This window comes from Hypanus sabinus, chromosome 12 (assembly GCF_030144855.1).
Source record: "Hypanus sabinus isolate sHypSab1 chromosome 12, sHypSab1.hap1, whole genome shotgun sequence".
NCBI lineage: Eukaryota > Metazoa > Chordata > Chondrichthyes > Myliobatiformes > Dasyatidae > Hypanus > Hypanus sabinus.
The window spans coordinates 62170582-62189580 of NC_082717.1; the positions used below are offsets into that span (position 1 = coordinate 62170582).

The following is an 18999-nucleotide window of genomic DNA, read 5'->3' on the forward strand; positions in this document are numbered from 1 at the left end:
GCGGGCATCGGCCACCGCTGCAGCGGCCATACGAGGGGCCGTTTACGGTGCTCCGGAACAACGGGTCCACGTTCGTGCTGGACGTTGGGGGGAAGGAGGAGGTTTTCACGGTGGACCGCCTCAAGCCGGCCCATGTGGACCTGGCGCAACCGGCCGAGTTTCCGGCGCCTCGGCGCAGAGGCCGACCTCCCAAGCAGGTTCTGGCCCTGGCTGTGGACATTGGGGGGTGTATCGCCGGTTCTGGGGGGGGGTTATGTGGCGGCTCTTTTCCTAGCGTATGCGAACCGACTCACAATTAGATAGCCTACGGGGGTTTGCGAGCACAGAGCTTTGGAGCCTCTTCGCCATGGGGGGCCGGTTGACAGAGGCTTAAAAGTGAGGCTGAAGTTTTCGAATAAAGTTTTTCCTTCGACTGCAGTTACCGACTCCGTGTCGTAATTTTAGCGCTGTTTGTAGCACACCGCTACAGTACCACTACTGAGTAACGTTTGCAATTCAGCATCAATCAATGTTAGTTCCTTGGTTTCCAAATGGTTCAGTAAAGTGATGAGTGTTAATCTGGTGGCAGATGAATTTGAATCAAGCAACAATAAAATGGTTGAAATTTACTTAGTCCATCTCAGACACTTTTCACTACCTTTTCTCCATTGCTAGAGACAGCAAGATCACTGACATCTTTTACAAACCCACTTACTCTCGCAGTTATTTGGCTATACTTCCTCCCACACTGTCACATGTACATGTGCTATTTCCTTCTGTCTCTGCCACATTTGTTATAAGGCTGAGGTTTTCCATTCTTGGACATCTGAGATAGCCACTTTGTTTTTTTTTTAAAAGTGTTTCCCTTCCCCAACAATTGATGCTGCCCTCATCTGCATTTCCTGCACACCTACCCTCACTCTATCCTCCTGCTGTTATAACAGGGGTAGGGTTCCCCTTGTCCTTACCTACCAGTCCACCAGCCTCCATATACTACACATCATTCCTCCATAGCCTCTGGCACCTCCAACAGATTTTACCACTAAACATCTTTTTTCCTCCCTCCCATTCCCCCTCCCCTGCCCTCCACTTTCCGTAGGGAACAACCTCTGTGTAACTAACTCTTTTGTTTACTCATTTCTTCTCATTGATCTCCCTCCTGGCACTTACCCCTGCAAGTGTGACTCCCTCACCACCATTCAGGGCCCCAAACTGTCCATCCAGGTGAGATGACAGCTCACTTGCAAATCTGTTGGGGCTGTCTACTATATCTGGTACTTCCTCGACATCAATGAGACTTGATGCAGATTGAGGGACCACGTTGTCAAGTACCTTTGCTCTGTCCACCACAAAAGGCAGGATCTCCCAGTGGCTATCCATTTCAATTTGATTTCCAATACTGCCATGATGAGGCCAGACTCAGATTGCAGGAATAGCCCTCAGCCTGATTGATGGCTTTCTCTAACTTCCAGTGATTTCTTATCCTTCCTTCCTCTCTTTTTCCGTTCCCCATTCTGGTTGCCCTCTCACCCCTTCTCCTCACCTGCTCATCACCAACATTTTGCTCCCTTTCTCCTTTGCTTTTTTCTATGGTCCACTGTCCTCTTCTATCGGATTCCTCCTTCTGTGGCATTTTACCTCTTCCGCCTATCACCTGCCAGCTTCTTACTTCAGCCCCTCCTTCACCCGGCTTCACCTATCAACTGCCAGCTTATACTCCTTCCCTTCCCTCCCACCACCACCTTATTCTGGTTTCTGTTCCTTCCTTTCCAGTCCTGATGAAGGGTTCTCAGCCCAAAATGTTAAATGTTTATTCATCTCCGTAATGTTGCCTGGCCTACTGATTTCCTCCAGCATTTTGTGTGTGTTGCTCACTGTTAGATGATCATTACATTTCTAAGCACTGCACTCAGAGTATCAGCTAGTATTGCCTGTTGCTTTTACAAAAAGACGTTTGTAATACTGCGTTTTTGATGTGTTTTAAAATTGATCAGAACCAAGGACAAAAAAAGATTTAATTATCTTATATCTGTATATCTTGCAGTTGAATATCTTGCAAGTTTGCAGTTGAGCAGTTCATGTAAGCCTGTGGAGAAAGATAAAGAGAACCTGTGGGGACATAGTATCTAATTCAAAATTATTGTGATGGGTCTATTGGTAATAAAGATGACATTAAATGTACCTATTGAAACCTATTGATATCTGTTGTATTCTGCATTCAAAAAGTCACCCAACCTGATCTTAACAAGCACATAACAAGTGGTGCCTGGTTAGTCGTGACAAGATTTTAGACAGGCCACCTGTCCCATTGTGTTATAGTTGTGGAGTCTCAAAAGTAGGCCCTTCAGCCCATCATGTCTATGCTGACCATCTATACTAATCCCATTTACCCACTCTGAAGGTCCTTAGCCTTTTATGCTTTGGCGACTCAAATAAATTAATCTCAAAGCTTCTTAAGTGCTTTGATCATCTACACTGTTTTAAATTTGCGCACCTCTATCAGGCCACTCCTTTGCCACCCTCTCTCCAGGGAAACAAACCCAGTCTGTCTGTTTAATTCTGGTCAGCCCATGATTGGAGGCCTGGTGAGCATGCAGAAGAGGTTTAATGTAGCACTGGACAGGCCCTTGCACCCTTTGTGTTGTACTGATCTTGATGTCAGTTTATACTAAATGTCCTCTTCTGGTGTATCCACCATTCCCATCATATTCACATGTCTAGCTAAAAGATTCAGTAACTCCAGCAAACTGCCTGCATCCACTACTACTGGTAATCCATTCCAGACCCTTACCATCTCTATATAATAAAATCTCTTCCCCTCCTCCCCTCTTCCCTCATCACCTTAAAAGCATGTGCTCTGGGGTTCAACATGGAGAAATGGTTCTGACTGTCCACCCAGGTTGCACCTCTCAAATTCTCTGACTGGTCTCTCCTGAGCCTCCAATGTTCTGGGGAGAGCAATTAAAGTTTGTCCAGTTTTACAGCTCATTCCCATTAATCCAGACAGCATCCTGGGAAATCTCTTCAACATCCTTCCATCCGTCTCCATGTCCTTCCTCTGAGGAGGTGATCAGAATTGCGCAAACCACTTCGAAAGTCTAAAGTTTTAAATAGCTGCTTACAACTTCCTTACCGTTGTACCAACAAAGGCCAGCGTGCTATTTGCCCCTTTTACCACTTTAGCCACTTGCATAGGCAGATCTATTGAACAATGGAGCAATTCTATTAGGGGACCAACTATTAACTGTATACTTGCTCCTTTCATTTGACCTCCCAAAATGCCTGGATTTAACTCCATTGGCCATTTTTCTGTCCATATCTGTAATTCATCGACATCCCACTGTATTCTTTATGCTGTGAACAACTCCAACAAACTTGGTGTCATCTACAATCTACTATACATTCTCAGAATCATGATTCATTGTTGCTATCTTGCATAACAAAATCTGTTGTGCTGCAGCAGTTCAGTGGAAAAGTGTAAAATTACAAAATAGACAAAATAGGGATAAATAGAAGAGATTCTGCAGATGCTGGAAATTCAAAGCAACACACAAAAAAATGCTGGAGGAACTCAGCAGGTCAGGTAGCATCCATGAAAATGAATAAACCGTCGAAGTCTCAGGCCAAGACCCTTCTTCTGGACTGGATGGGAAGGGGGAAGCCGCCAGAATATAAAGTTGGGGGGAAGGGAAGAAGGACCAGGTGGAAGGTGATAAGTGAAGCCAGGCGAGTGGGAAAGAAAAAGGGCTGGAGAAGAAGGAATCTGATAACGGAGGAGTACGGACCATGGGAGAAAGAGAAGCAGTGCGCCAGTCTTCATGGTTTCATGGACCATTCAGAAATCCAATGATGATGGAGGGGGAGGAAGCTGTTCCTGAATCATTGAGTGTGAGCTTCTGTTCCTCCTCCCTGATGGAGTAATGAGGAAAGGATATTTCCTGGATAGTGAGAGTCTTTTAATGATGGATGGCACATTCTTGAGGCACTGCCTCTTGAAGATGTCCTCTGGTGGGAAGGGTTTTGCTGTGATGAGTCTACAAGTTGCAGCCTTTTGTGATCCTGTGCATTGGAGCCTTCACAGCAGGCTGCAGTGTGGCCGGTCAGAATACCTGATATATTGACATCCCAATTCCCCTCAATTTCCTAATAAAGTAGAGCCACAGTGTGCTGGGCACAATACAAGACAGATAGATTCCTGAATCAACTCCTTTGTCTTGCTGATGTTTCATTCAAGTTATCTATTGATATATATTGCAAACAATGCAATTCCCAGTATTGATCCTTGCAGAACAACACTGGCCTAAAGTGTCCAGCCCGAATAACAGCTGTTCACCCCTCCTCTCTGTCTTATATGAGCAACCAATTCCCAACCCAAAGTTGCAATTCAGTCTGGATCTCATACGTCTTCTGAATCAACCTACTGTGAGGGACCTTGATGCCTTACAAAGGTACAAGCAGGTAACGTCTACTGCCATACCATCATCAAACGTCCCTATCACCTCCTCAGTCAAACTCTGTCTGTAAGGCATGATCCACCCTGCACAAACTCATGCTGACTGTCCCTAAGCAAGCAATGCCTTTCCAAATGAGCTCAAATCCTCTCTAATTACTTCTATAGTGGTAGGTTGGTTAATACTTGATGCTGAACTGAAGAACATATCTGGGTGAAAGTCAATCACAACACTTTGAATCAGAATGTTCATCATGATGGAGAAAGATTTTATTTTTGTGATCAACTTTTCTTATCTTGTACAACTGCACGATTATAATTTTTTGCTAGCTTGTTATGATCGTGCATCCCCTACTGGTGAGCTTTCTATACTGCAGTTTCACAGATCAACTGAAGGTATTTGCTAATGCATTGTAGGAATTGCAAGTACAATAAGTATTTGTTGACAATATGATCTGAAGTGTAGAGTGTTGATAACATCATAGCTGTGAAAAATTAGTTGCACCACATCAGCCTAATTTGATTGCTTATTTGTTCAAAGTATATATGAATCATTAGGATTGGAACAACTCAGAATATTTTTTTTAAATAAAGTAAGCCAGCACACAAGAAGGTGAACTTTTAATGTACCACATTTGGTTTTAAAGTGTTTGTTCTGACGTTGATGCAATCTTTTCATGCACAGATTCTGTATTAATTGCCATAGTAAATGTGTCTCCATGTGTATTTGAGTTTTGAATCAATATATTTTTAAAAGCTTGCAGCTATGCCTTTTTTGGGGGAAATTGTTTTGTTGATTACAGTCTGCACATGTACAATGGGTGTACTTTATAAACTGTCTAGGCTGTTCTGCCTTTATTCTCTGCGACATGCACAACAATTCAACCATTGATCCAAATGGAGAAGAATAATCCTTGCCATCTGCCTCTGGAGAGCTGCAGAAGTGAAGCATGCAGCGGGGCGACGATTTGTGGGGCTATGACAGCAATTGTTTGCAACCCAGAGAATGAAAAGTGTCTAAAGTCTGGCAGTCTGCTATGAGTCTCGTGCAACGGGTGAGGATATATGATCATTGGGCCCATATCGTAAGCTGTGGAAGAAAATAGATCCGGGTATCCGGCAACAAACATGCAGGCTGAATTTCCAGCAGACTCCTGACAACCTGCCCTGTTCAAAATGAAATTCTGCTTTTTCAGAATCAGGTTTATTATCACTGGCATATATCGTGAAATTTGTTAACTTAGCAGAGGAAGGTCAATGCAATACACAATATGGAAGAAGAAGAAAAAAAATAAACAAGTAAATCAATTATCGTATACGTATATTGAATAGATTAACATCGTGCAAAAAGCAGAAATAATATATAGTAAAAAAAGTGAGGTAGTGTTCATGGGTTCCTGAATCAGAAGCCTTCAGGCTTCTGTACCTCCAACCTGATGCGAACAGAAAAAGGGCATGCCCTGGAGGTCCTTAAGAATGGATGCTGCTTTTCTGAGACATTTCTCCTTGAAGATGTCCTGGGTACTTTGTAGGCTAGTACTCAAGATGGAGCCGACTAAATTTACAACCCTCTGCAGCTTCTTTCAGTCCTGTGCAGTAGCCCTCCAGTAGTGCAGCCTGTCAGAATGCTGCCTACAGTACATCTATAGAAGTTTTTGAGTATATTTGTTGACATACCAAGTCTCTTCAAACTTCTTATTAAGAATAGTCACTGTCTTGTCTTCTTTATAACTGTATCAATATGTTGGGACCAGGTTAGATCCTCAGAGATCTTGACACCCAGGAACTGGAAACTGCTCTCTCTCTCTCCACTTCTGATCCCTCTGAGGATTGGTATGTGTTCCTTCATCTTACCCTTCCTGAAGTCCACAATCAGCTCTTTCGCCTTACTGACGTTGAGTGCCAGGTTGTTGCTGTGACACCACTCCACTAGTCGGTATATCTCGCTCCTGGGAGTCCTGTCATCTCCGTCTGAGATTCTACCAACAATAGTTGTATCATCAGCAAATTTTATCATGATATTTGAGCTATGCCTAGCCACACATACATGAGTACAGAGAGAATAGAGCAGTGGGCTAAGTACACACCCCTGAGGTGCACCAGTGTTGATCATCAGTGAGGAGGAGGTGTTAATCAACAATCCGCACAGATTGTGTCTTCCAGTTAGGAAGTCGATGATCCAATTGCAGAGGGAGGTACAGAGGCCCAGGTTCTGTAACTTGTCTATCAGGATTGTGGGAATGATGGTATTAAATGCTGAGCTATAGTAGCTGAACAGCATCCTGACGTAGGTGTTTGTGTTGTCCAGATGGTCTAAAGCCACATGGAGAGCCATTGAGATTGCGTCTGCCGATGATCTATGTGGCGATAGGCAAATTGCAATGGGTCCAGGTCCTCGCTGAGGCAGGAGTTCAGTTTAATCACGACCTACCTCTCAAAGCTTTTCATCACTGTCGACGTGAGTGCTACCAGACAGTAGTCATTAAGGCAGCCCACATTATTCTTCTTAGGCACTGGTGTAATTATGGCCTTTTTGAAGCAAGTGGGAACTTCTGCCTGTAGCAGTGAGAGGTTGAAAATGTCCTTGAATACTCCCACCAGTTGGTTGGCTCAGGTTTTCAGATCCTTACCAGGTACTCCATTGGGATCTTCCACCTTGCGAGGGTTCACTTCCTTTAAAGACAGTCTAACATCGGCCTCTGAGACAGAGATCATAGGGTTGTCAGGTGCAGCTGTAGTTGTGTTTTCCTTTTAGAGGGCGCGGAGTTCATCTGGTCACTGCCATTAATGCTATTGAGTTTTGCTTTTTAGGAAGTAATGTGTTGCAAACCCTGCCAGAGTTGTAAATCCAATGTTGCCTCCAACCTCATTCAAAAAGGGCCCTTGAAAGAGCCCTCTGCTTTTTGTCTGCCATTGTCTTTGTTCTCCTCCCCACCCCAGTGCTTTCATAATATTTCAGCCTGATTTACCTGACAGCCCTTCTCATCCAGCCTCTTCCCCACATACCACTAATAACAACACTGTACTGCATATCTAAGTCTTTAATTGCATAAAATCTCCCCAGTTCCACCATTGACTCCAGGAAAGCAAGTCACCATTCAGTCTTCACTTTGCTTCCCAAAACCTGCATTAATAAACTATTAATAACAAATTGGGGCAAGAATAGGTCATTGGACATCGGGATTAGGGAAGTTCCCCTCTATCAACAGCAATTTCTGGCACCCTTCCCTTTCATGTCTTTTTGTTCCTGTATCAACCTCTGTACAAACTCAGTGAGTGGAGCCCTCTAGGATAGAGAATGTCAGCGATTCACTGCTTTCTGTGTGAAGGAACTTCTCATTTCTGTTCAAATGGATTTTCCCTGTTCTGAGATAATGCCCCTGCATCTTAGTCTTTTCCCTAAAGAAGCATCCTCTCTACTTTAAACCTTTTTGAGTCCCATAAACCCTTTAAAATTCCATCAGGTCTTTTTCATTCTTGTAACTTCAGCAAATACAGGCTTAGAAACATAGAAAACCTACAGCACAATACAGGCCCTTCAGCCCACTAAGTTGTGCCAAGCATGTCCCTATCTTAGAAAGTACTAGGCTTACCCATATCCCTCTATTTTTCTAAGCTCTATGTACCTATCCAAAAGTATTCCACACACTCGCCACTCTCTAAGAAAAAGCTCACCCCTGACATCTCCTCTGTACCTTCTCCCCAGCACCTTAAACCTGTGTCTTCTTGAGGCAACCATTTCAGCCCTGGGAAAAAGCCTCTGACTATCCACACAATCAATACCTCTCATCATCTTATACACCTCTATCAGGTCACCTCTCATCCTCTGTCGCTGCAAGGAGAAAAGGCCGAGTTCACTCAACCTATTCTCACAAGGCATGCTCCCCAATCCAGGCAATGTCCTTGTAAATCTTCTCTGCACCCTTTCTATGGCTTCCACATCCTTCCTGTAGTGAGGCGACCAGAACTGAGCACAGTACTCCAAGTGGAGTCTGACCAGGGTCCCAGGGTCCTATATAACTGCACCATTACCTCTCAGCTGCTAAATTCAATTCCATGATTGATGAAGACCAATACACCGTACGCTTTCTTAACCATAGAGTCAACCTGTGCAGCTGGTTTGAACGTCCTATGGACTCGGACACCAAGATCATCTCATCCTCCACACTGCCAAGAGTCTTACCATTAATACTATGTTCTGCGATCATATTTGACCTACCAAAGTGAACCATCTCACACTTATCTGGGTTGAACTCCATCTGCCACATCTCAGCCCAGTTTTGCATCCTATCAATGTCCCGCAGTAACCTCTGACAGTCCTCCACACTATCCATAACACCTTCAATCTTTGTGTCAGCAGCAAACTTACTAACCCATCCCTCCATTTCCTCATCCAGGTCATTTATAAAAATCACAAAGAGTAAGGGTCCCAGAACAGATCCCTGAGGCACTGACCCCCAGACAGAATATGACCCGTCTTCAACCACGCTTTGCCTTCTGTGGGCAAGCCAGTTCTGGATCCACAAAGCAATGCCCCCTTGGATCCCATGCCTCCTTACTTTCTTAATAAACCTTGCATGGGGTACCTTATCAAATGTGTTGCTGAAATCCATATACACTACATCTACTGCCCTTCCTTCATCAATGTGTTTAGTCACATCCTCAAAAAATTCAGTCAGGCTCGTAAGGCACCATCTGCCCTTGACAAAGTCATACTGACTATTCCTAATCATATTGCACCTCTCCAAATGTTCATAAATCCTGCCTCTCAGGATCTTCTCCATCAACTTACCAACCCCTGAGGTAAGACTCACTGGTCTATAATTTCCTGGGCAATCTCGACTCCCTTTCTTGAATAAAGGAACGACATCCGCAACCCTCAAATCCTCCGGAACATCTCCGGTCCCTATGGATGGTGCAAAGATCATCACCAGAGGCTCAGCAATCTCCTCCCTCACCTCCTAAGTAGCCTGGGGTACATCTCATCCAGTCTTGGTGACTTATCCAACTTGATGCTTTCCAAAAACTTCAGCACATTTTCTTTCTTAATATCTATATGCTCAAGGTTTTCAGTCTGCTGCAAATCATCACTACGATCAACAAGATCCTTTTCCATAGTGAATAATGAAGTAAAGTATTCATTAAGTACCTCTGCTATTTCCTCCGGTTCCATACACTCTTTCCCACTGTCACACTTGATAGGTCCTGTTCTTTCACGTCTTATCCTCTTGCTCTTCACATACTTGTAGAATGCCTTGGGGTTTTCCTTAATCCTGCCCGCAAAGGCCTTCTCATGGCCCCTTCTGGCTCTCCTAATTTCTTCCTTAAGCTCCTTCCTGTTAGCTTTATAATCTTATAGATCTCTAACATTATCTAGCTCTCCGAAACTTTTGTAAGCTTTTCTTCTTGACTAGATTTATTACAGCCTTTATACACCATAATTCCTGTACCTTACTATAACTTCCCTGTCTCATTGGAATGTACCTATGCAGAACTTCACACAAATATCCCCTGAACATTTGCCACATTTCTTCCGTATTTTTCCCTGAGAACATCTGTTTCCAATTTAAGCTTCCAATTTCCTGCCTGATACCCTCATAATTCCCTTTACTCCAATTAAATGCTTTTCTAACTTGTCTATTCCTATCTCTCTCCAATGCTCTTGTAAAGGAGATAGAATTGTGATCACTATCTCCAAAATGTTCTCCCACTGAGAGATCTGACACCTGACCAGGTTCATTTCCCAATACTAGATCAAGTACAGCCTCTCCTTTTGTAGGCTTACCTGCATATTGTGTTAAGAAAACTTCCTGAACACACCTAACAAACTCTACCCCATCTAAACCCCTTGCTCTAGGGAGATGCCAATCGATATTTGGTAAATTAAAATCTCCCATCATGACGACTCTTATTATTACACCTTTCCAGGATCTGTTTCCCTATTTGCCCCTCAATGTCCCTGTTACTATTTGGTGGCCTATAAAAAACACCCAGTAAAGTTATTGACCCCTTCCTGTTTCTAGCCTCCACCCTCAGAGACTCCGTAGACAACCCCTCCATGGCGTCTCCCTTTTCTGCAGCCATGACTCTATCTCTGATCACCAGTGCCATGCTCCCACCTCTTTTGTCTCCCTCCCTGTCCTTTCTGAAATATCGAAAACTGGCAGTTGAAGTAACCATTCCTGTCTCTGAGCCATTCAAGTCTCTAATGGCTACCACATCATATCTCCAAGTACTGATCCACGCTCTGAGCTCATCTGCTTTGTTCACAATACTCCTTGTATTAAAATAGACACATCTCAAGCCTTCGGTCTGAACACGTCCTTTCTCTATCACCTGCCTATCCTCCCTCTCGCACTGTCTACAAGCTTTCTCTATTTGTGAGCCAACCACTTCTTCCCCAATCTCTTCAGTTCGGTTCCTACCCCACAACAATTCTAGTTTAAACTCTCCCCAATAGCCTTAGCAAACCTCCCCACCAGGATGTTGGTCCCCTTGAGATTCAAGTGCAACCTGTCCTTTTTGTACAGATCACACCTGCCCCAAAAGAGGCCCCAATGATCCAAAAATCTGAATCCCTGCCCCCCCCCCCCCCCGCTCAAATCTGTCAACTATGCATTTATCCTCCACTTCATTCTAAACCTATACTCATTGTCGCGTGGCACAGGCAGTAATCCCGAGATTACTACCTTTGGTCCTGCTTCTCAACTTCCTTCCTAACTCCCTGCAGTCTTTTTTCAGGACCTCCTCTCTTTTCCTACCCTATGTCATTGATACCAATATGTACCACAACCTCTGGCTGTTCTCCCTCCCAGTGCAGGATATCTTGGACACGATTTGAAACACCTGGGAGGCAAACTACCATCTGAGTTTCTTCCCTGCATTCACTGAATCGCCTGTCTGACCCCCTAACTATCGAGTCTCCTATCGCTACTGCCTTCTTCTTCTGTCCCCTACCGTTCTGAGCCACAGGGCCAGACTCTGTGCCAGAGGCACGGCCACTGTTGCTTCCCCCAGGTAGGCTGTCCCCCCCAACAGTACTCAAACAGGAGTACTTATTGTCAAGTGGTACAGTCACAGGAGTACTTTCTAGTACCTGACTCTTCCCCTTCCCTCTTCTGACAGTGACCCACTTGTCTGCCTCCCACGGCCCCGGGGTGACCATCTGCCTATAACTTCTTCCTGTCACCTCCTCGCTCTCCCTGACCAGACGAAGGTCATCGAGCTGCATCTCCAGTTCCCTAACTCCAGTCCCTTAGGAGCTGCAGCTCGACACACCGGGTGCAGATATGGCCATACGGGAGGCTGGGAGACTCCAGAATCTCCCATATCTGACACCGACCACAGAAAACTGGCCTCACACACATACTACTTCCTTTCTGCAATTAACACAGGTAAACCTATCTCGCCTTGTTCCGTTACCACCTAAGCCCGTTGAGCCAATGCCCTATCATTCTTCCTCCCTCTCACTCCGCTGCTCACTGGATATGGCGGTCTTCTTTTTCAACCTTTCCCGCTCTACTGGCTGACGTCAAGTGCCTTGCGTGGTCTTGCCTCTCTTTTACCCCAAATAGTAAAACTACCTTCACCCCAGAAATCCTTAGCCGTTTACCCATAGCTTTCTTGCTCTGAATCAAAGCTTACTGTAATTGTTAAATGAAGGTCTCATTACCTAAATGCAAGAACTACGTTTACATTTTGTGAAGATAGACTGAAAGGGAAGGGAGGAGATGGATATTAAGAGGGAAATTTGAGTGCGTGAAGCCTTGGTGATAGAAGATGTGATTGCTTGTGATGGAGTGACAGATCTGTACTGTAATATAAATGAGAAATGGAGAAAGGCACAGATATTGGAATACTGCAGGTCAGAGAAATCACAGAGGGAATTGTGTGACCTTTGGAGGGATTTGAAAGAGAAGAAGAAATGTTTAAAATTTGAGACATTATTTAAACAGGGCACAATGTGGATCAATGAGCTGGGTGAATGGTACTTTGTGAGAATTAGGATACTGGGTAGTCTCCAGTTTAGAAGGTGGTTGAACAGTACTATGTTGGAGTCCTTACATGTTGTTCTGGCATGTAGTATCCTTAGGACCTGTCAAACTGTGTTAGGTATTAAATATGTGGAGGATACAGAGTTGTGAAAGATAATTATTAATTGAAGTCACACTTTTGAAAGTTTTAGGATTTAATTTGTACATGTGAATATTACTCAGTCTCAAAAGTCATTGATTTATTGGTGGGACAGGCTTGGTTTTATGCAGGGGAGGTGATCTCTTCCAAAATTGATTTGAGTTCTTTGAAGAGATAACAAGGATGATTGGTGTGGGTGATAAATGGGTTTTAGTAAAGTTTTTGATAAAGTCCCACAGGACTGATCGAAGGTGAAGGTGTATAAAGTTTTGATAATATTAGTTTGGTCGTAGAAGATGGTGGGTTGTGGTGGAGGGGGTTTGTGACCCGTGGTGTTCCATGAGGATTGGTGATGCCACCTCTGTTGTTTGTAGTTATAAATAATTCGGCTGAAAATATAAGGAGAATGAGTAAGTTTTCAGAAGAGACAAAACTTTTCAGAGTTGTGGTCGGTTGTAGGAAATTTGCTAAAGGATTATCAGAACGTAGATCAGTTGGAAATTTGAGCAGAAAATGGCAGATGGAGTTCGATCCAAACAAGTGAGGTGCTGCATTTTGGAGATCAAATATGAGAGAAGTATACAGTAAATGGCAGGACCCTTAGGAGATTTGATGCACAGTGGGATCCAAGTCCATTGCTCCCAGCAAGTGAGAACAGAAGTAGATAGGGTGCTAGAGAAGGCACATGGTGTAATTGCCTTCATCAGTTGGGGCGTTGAGTATTAAAAATCGGGAAATCATGATGCAGTAACCTAAAACTTTAGCCGGGCCATATTTGAAGTATTGTGTGAAGTTCTGGTCACTGCTTTACAGGGAGGATGCAAAGGCTTTGGAAAGGGTTGACAAAGAGGTTCATGGGAATGTGAGCAAATGTGTGTCTTTTTCCTCTTGAGGCAAAGATAGGTTAGATCGGCAGAATATTTTTTTTCCCAGGGTAGAAATTTCAAATTCCAGAAGAGCCTAGGTCTAGAAAGTGAAGAGGGGGAAGTTTAATGGAGATTTGCAAGACAATTGATTCCCCGAGTTGTAAATGGCTAGAACGTGGAAGTGATCAGCGTAGATACAGCAGCAATATCTAAGGGGCATTTTGACAGGGAGGTGAATAGGCAGGGGATGGAGGGATATAGACCATATGCAGACTGGGTTGGATTAACATCACAGACATAATGGGCCAAAGGGTCTGTTCCTGTGCTGATGGAGGTGAGGGGTATACTGATTTATTCAGTAGTTACACTGCTGTTAATAATTTATTAATAAAAGGGTGCTGAAGCAAAGTAAAGGTTGTAACGATGATCAAGGTAAGTGACAGCATTGTAAAGGCCATTATGGAGTGGGGGCATTCCTTCTGCATTAGCCAAGGTTACCACCAATTCTAGAGTAGTTTGGGCAAAACCTCCAAGACTATGGGCTAACTTACGAAGACCAATCCCAGAGCACCTATTTGTTTCTGAAGCGCCCACTCCACCCAGCAAAATCTGACAGTGCTCTTGCAGTTTGAGAGCTTCCTTCTCAACAGTTGGAAGCTGCTACCACGGGAGACACGGTATTCCACTCCTGCTTTAAAATAGGACTTGGAGAGCTTCCAGTATTACCTGTTCCATTCCGGAGACCAAGTACAAAGCACTCTTCTGGATCCAGTCCCTGAAAGACCGCATAGCACATATCATGAGATGGTACCTGCCTCTACAACCGTTCCATTTCAACATCCGTCATAAGGCAGGCTATCTCTCCTGATTGTCTACCTTGTGGTGGGGGGAAGGGGGTGTTGTGACAGAACAGGTTGGCATTGCAAATTCTCCTGCTAACCTTGCCTCTTTGTTTCATTAGTCACTCCTCTTCATTCTGTCCTTGGTCTAGTTTTCCCGGTAGTTCATATACTTCACTCTCCTGTTCTGCAGGTCTTGGGAATGTACCATTTAAACACCCCAACAATCGCTAGCTTGGCTTATCAAAATAATCCCTTCAGTTGGTGTGCTCTACTGGTTTATAACTCAAAAAAACAAGGATTCAGGACACAGGCATTCCAAACAGTTTCATTTATTTTCACTCAGACACTGTTTCATCAGTTGCAGACAGCAAAATGGCCCCAAAAAACCCAAGGGACAGTTTGGGATGAAAACATGGGTTAGTGGGAGCAGGTGCACTACACCTTACGCAGGCAACACCACTGGGGTGGAGTGGGGGGAGGCATTATTCATTTATATTCATCTGAGCACGTGTACACTGGGTTTAACTGAGGCTATGTCCACACTAGACCGGATAAATCCATAACTTGAAGCCTTTTCTCTTCGCTTTGACCCTCTGTCCACGCAGAAATGGTGTTGTTCTCCCCTGAAAACAGAGATTTTCTAAAACACCCTCCAGAATGTGTAAATATGAAAGCATTGATTGGGCAGAGTCATGTGGACAGGGTAATTGGAGATTTCTAAAAACGCTGTCATGATGTGCTGGAACAGATAGCGGCATTTCATTGTTTTCTTGAATGCAACTTAGCAATTTCAGAACAGACGGCAACAAGACTGAAGCCAGAAGAGTTAGAAATGTACTCAGCAAATACTTTGACCCTTAGCTTACTGAATAAGTAAGTATAGTCACTTTGTCCTGTTTTCTGTCCTTGCTCGTATGAAGGTGGTTTACCTATTTATGCAAGTACTTCTCTGACAATAGATGTGTAACAGCCTAATGTAACATTGTGTGGAAATACAAGATAACACTGATGCAGGCATGTTTTATACATTTAACATTTGCAGATGTAGGGCTTTTGATTTCCAAGTGGACTTGGCCTCTTGACTATCAAGCCTCAATTTCTGGCCTTCCATTCGATCTTCGGGCTGAGTCCACACTGACCATCAATCACCTGTTTATAGAAATTGCACACTAATCCAGTTTTCCCCTTCTTCACGTTCTGATCAAATCTCCCCAGGTTCTACCTGGGTGGATTCAGTTCTGACCTTGGGGACTGCCTGGCCAGATTCTGCAACTCAAATACAAACAAGGGAAATTTACCTCCCATCCCGTTTGAATTTGGGATGTGGGAGGGAGTTACAGAACCCAGAAAAAATCCCCAGGATCATGGGGAATCTACAAATTCTACCCAGGCATCCTCCAAGGTCAGAATTGAACCCAGGTCTCTCCAGCACTTAAGGCAACAGTTCCATCCAGCAGCTCTGCCATCGTTCCTTACAGCTTTTCTTGAATGTGGAGCAGTGCTTTGGCAGTGAACCTTGGTGCTCTGTCAGCAGAAGGAAAATCTATTTTTAGAAATAGTCTAATTTTGTTTTGAAAAGTGCTCTTAAATTCTTAAAATACTTAGAAATTCCATCTTTAAAAAGTCTGTGTGGTGGAAAAAAAAATCACAGAAATAGATTATAAAACTTATTTAGAATCTAATTGAGATTGCACTTCAATATGTAAATGAACAACTTTTTGGACATGAACCACACCTTTGTTTGCGACTGAGAGCGATTTTGCTTCTATTTTTAAAAAAACGTGTCTATTGAAGATTTGTGTGTGTGGAAATGAGTTCAACCTGCAGGGATACAAATGACTTTTGAACACAAAATACAGAACAGCAGAAGTCTCTGAAGTGCTGTTCAGTTAGGACTCTGAAAGCTTTCCTGGTTGAGCTCTCGTGGTAATTCAGGAATGCAGGGTCATACAACAGCCCAGTCATACGAGTATTCCCTGAGGACTGTGAGACATTATGGCAAGCTGTCTGGGGGAATCATTTGAGGCGAGTGATGGAAAACCACTTCGGTTGGCCTGTATTTTATGCTTGCTCTCTCGCTCTCTCTCTCTCTCACTCTACCAGTGGAAAAATTTGAACACAGGGTGTAACTAATGAAAATACATTCAGTGCAGAAAGTTTTCCAGCATTTAGCAGTTGAGCTGTGTGCATTACTCACTAGTCCAGCAGCAAAGCACTTCGAATCAGTGCTTTCTGAGCTCGAGAGTTGGATCTCTTCTTGCGGAAAACCAAGGATTCACATTAGGGGTAAGAATGAATATCCAAAAGCCTCTGGACAGGATTATTTTGTTCTTTGAATACGTACACGATGCTGGAAGAACTCAGTAGGTCAGGCAGCATCCGTGAGAAAAGAGTAGCCAACGTTTTGGGCCGAGACCCTTCATCAGGAATGGGGGGGGGGGGGTAAGTGAGGGCCGAAGCCCAGTAATAGAGATAGGGGAGGGGAAGGGCTAGAGGTGCCAGGTGGAAAACCAATCAGAGGAAGGATAAAGGGGGGAGGGGATAAGCATGAAAGAACTGTAGAGAGAAAGGAGCAGAAAGTTGAAAGGGGAGAGGGGCAGAGAGGGACCTAGGATGGGGGGAGGGGGAGGGAATTACCGGAAATTGGAGAATTCGATGTTCATACCACCAGGCTGGAGGCTACCCAGACGGTAGATGAGGTGTTGCTCCTCCAACCTGAGTTTGGCCTCGTCATGGCAGTAGAGGAGGCCATGTATGGACATTTCTAGATGGGAATGAGAGGCAGAGTTGAAGTGGGTGGCAACCGGGAGGTCCTGTCTATTGTGACGGAAGGAGCGAAGGTGCTCGACGAATCTGCGTTGGGTCTCGCCGATGTAGAGGAGTGAGCACCAGATGCAATTATTTTGTTCTTTGTTCAGCTGTGTCAATTTGAATCGTGTCAAGTGTGTACTACATTCTTAAAAGTAGTACACAGCCCACGAACAGATCAGTAAGTCTGACGAATTCTTATCATTCTATGTGAGAGACTTCAGGTCATATATTTGGTTTTGAGTAATGTGCCATCGTAGAGAATTCTGTATCCTCCATATTTTCAATATATAATTCAGCTTGACAGTTCCTGCAGAGACTGTGTGCTGAGTACACATGCAAAGCTGGGATTGCTCCCTAAGGAAATATCCCAATGTGGGTTTCAATTTGTATGTTGTTTAAATTACACCCAACTGGAAATGCCCTTTGCTATTGCAAATTTCTTATTTGAAGCCAGTCGGGCAGATTATGTGAGAATTGTAGTCTCTTCTAGATCACAAATATGAAAGGTAGTAGAGAAAGGGAGGGAGATTCTGTTCTTACCTAACCAATTTCTAAAGTGCTATAATTTGAATATGTTCACTGTGCCACTTAAAATTTGGGCAGCATTTCAAGGTATCTAAACAAGATAAACTTCTGTACTGTCATACATGACTGCGATTAAAAGTTTCCTGAATTCATTGTCAGTCTTTAGTCTACTTTGACTGAACTTCACTCACTTTCCACCTGAGTGCCTGTCAGTTGCAGGCTAACTCCAGCTGTGTATTTCTTTGGACGTATCAAACTGTCTCTGACCCATTGGTCTGCAGTGTCACAATTTTTTGATGCAATCATATTGCTGGGATTCACGGACTTTCTCTGCACAAGCTGAGTGGGAGGTACTTTCGTGGGATTAGTCAGAACCTCAGTGGAAGCTTTTCTCGTTAACATTCAGTAGAGCTGTCCTTCATCAACTAGAAAGAATCATTTTAGATTTTGGCCTCACATTGTGTTTACAGGAGAAATGATGAATTGCAGCTGCATACACTTTGATGCTCATAGCAGATGTGTTCCTAAGAGAAAGGGACACCTTCACCTTCGAAGGTACAAGGTAAGATGAAATTGTCCACTTACAGTAATTAGTGAGAAAGTGTTGCATGGCTAGCAACAATATTATATATCGAACCGACAGTTGAGCAAATGCTTTGTGTGTCTGTGTGTGTGTGTGTGTGAGAGAGAGAGATTCGGGAAAACGTTATGGCATTCTCTTGTATCCTTGACCATCGGTGAAACATTCTTGTCCTCAGGCTGGATGTTTCCAATATTCTGTAATCTATCCCAAGATCGCTGTCTTGATTGATTATTTAGGTTGCATGGTCTACAAGGTCACGCAAAAAGATCATTCTGGGGAGTGAGGGATTACACTTGTAAACAGTTCAGAATTTTTTTCAGGACATTGTATATCAAGAAAGAGGCCAGGTGCTCTCTCTGTGCCTTGGACACAAACATTTATGTGCATTATGTGCATCTGGTTTAAAAGATGCCAGTTATTTCTCAAGTTCTATTACTTAGAACACAGAGGCCACACAGCCCAGTCTATGCTGACTCTCAGAACATTCCCATTAGCCTGCATGTAAATCTATTCTCTTGGGTTGAGCTAGATGTCAATTTGTTATACTAGTAATATTTGGAAACTGTTATCACTGCTGCTCCTCAAAACTAAATCCTTGCCCCTCCACCTGGCCAAACTCTCACCTCATTTTTCTCTCCAAATTTGACCGTTGTCTCCCAAATGAGTGTATTTTTTGACCGTGCAAGATGGCTAATTTGTGATTTCCCCCCTGAACTGAGTTGCCCCATCATTGTTGCCATTCCTTCACCCTCCATGGTCCTCTCTCAAATTCATTCCCCCAATCTTCCCTCTTTTCTGCATATTTTCTTT

General features: G+C 43.8%; 1 protein-coding gene across 7 annotated transcripts in view; it reads left to right on the forward strand.

The window, feature by feature from the left end:
• The window catches only part of LOC132402935 (rho guanine nucleotide exchange factor TIAM2), a 263572-nt gene that overhangs the window by 117023 nt on the left and 127550 nt on the right, over nt 1-18999 (forward strand). Inside the window, exon 3 of one of the 7 annotated variants that reach the window (XM_059986060.1) lies at nt 18077-18168. The exons of the other annotated variants lie outside the window; for them this stretch is intronic. Within the exon in view, the coding sequence (XP_059842043.1) occupies nt 18082-18168 (87 nt within the window). The 5' untranslated portion in view covers nt 18077-18081. The remainder of the gene's footprint in view (nt 1-18076; nt 18169-18999) is intronic. 7 annotated transcript variants of the gene reach the window in all.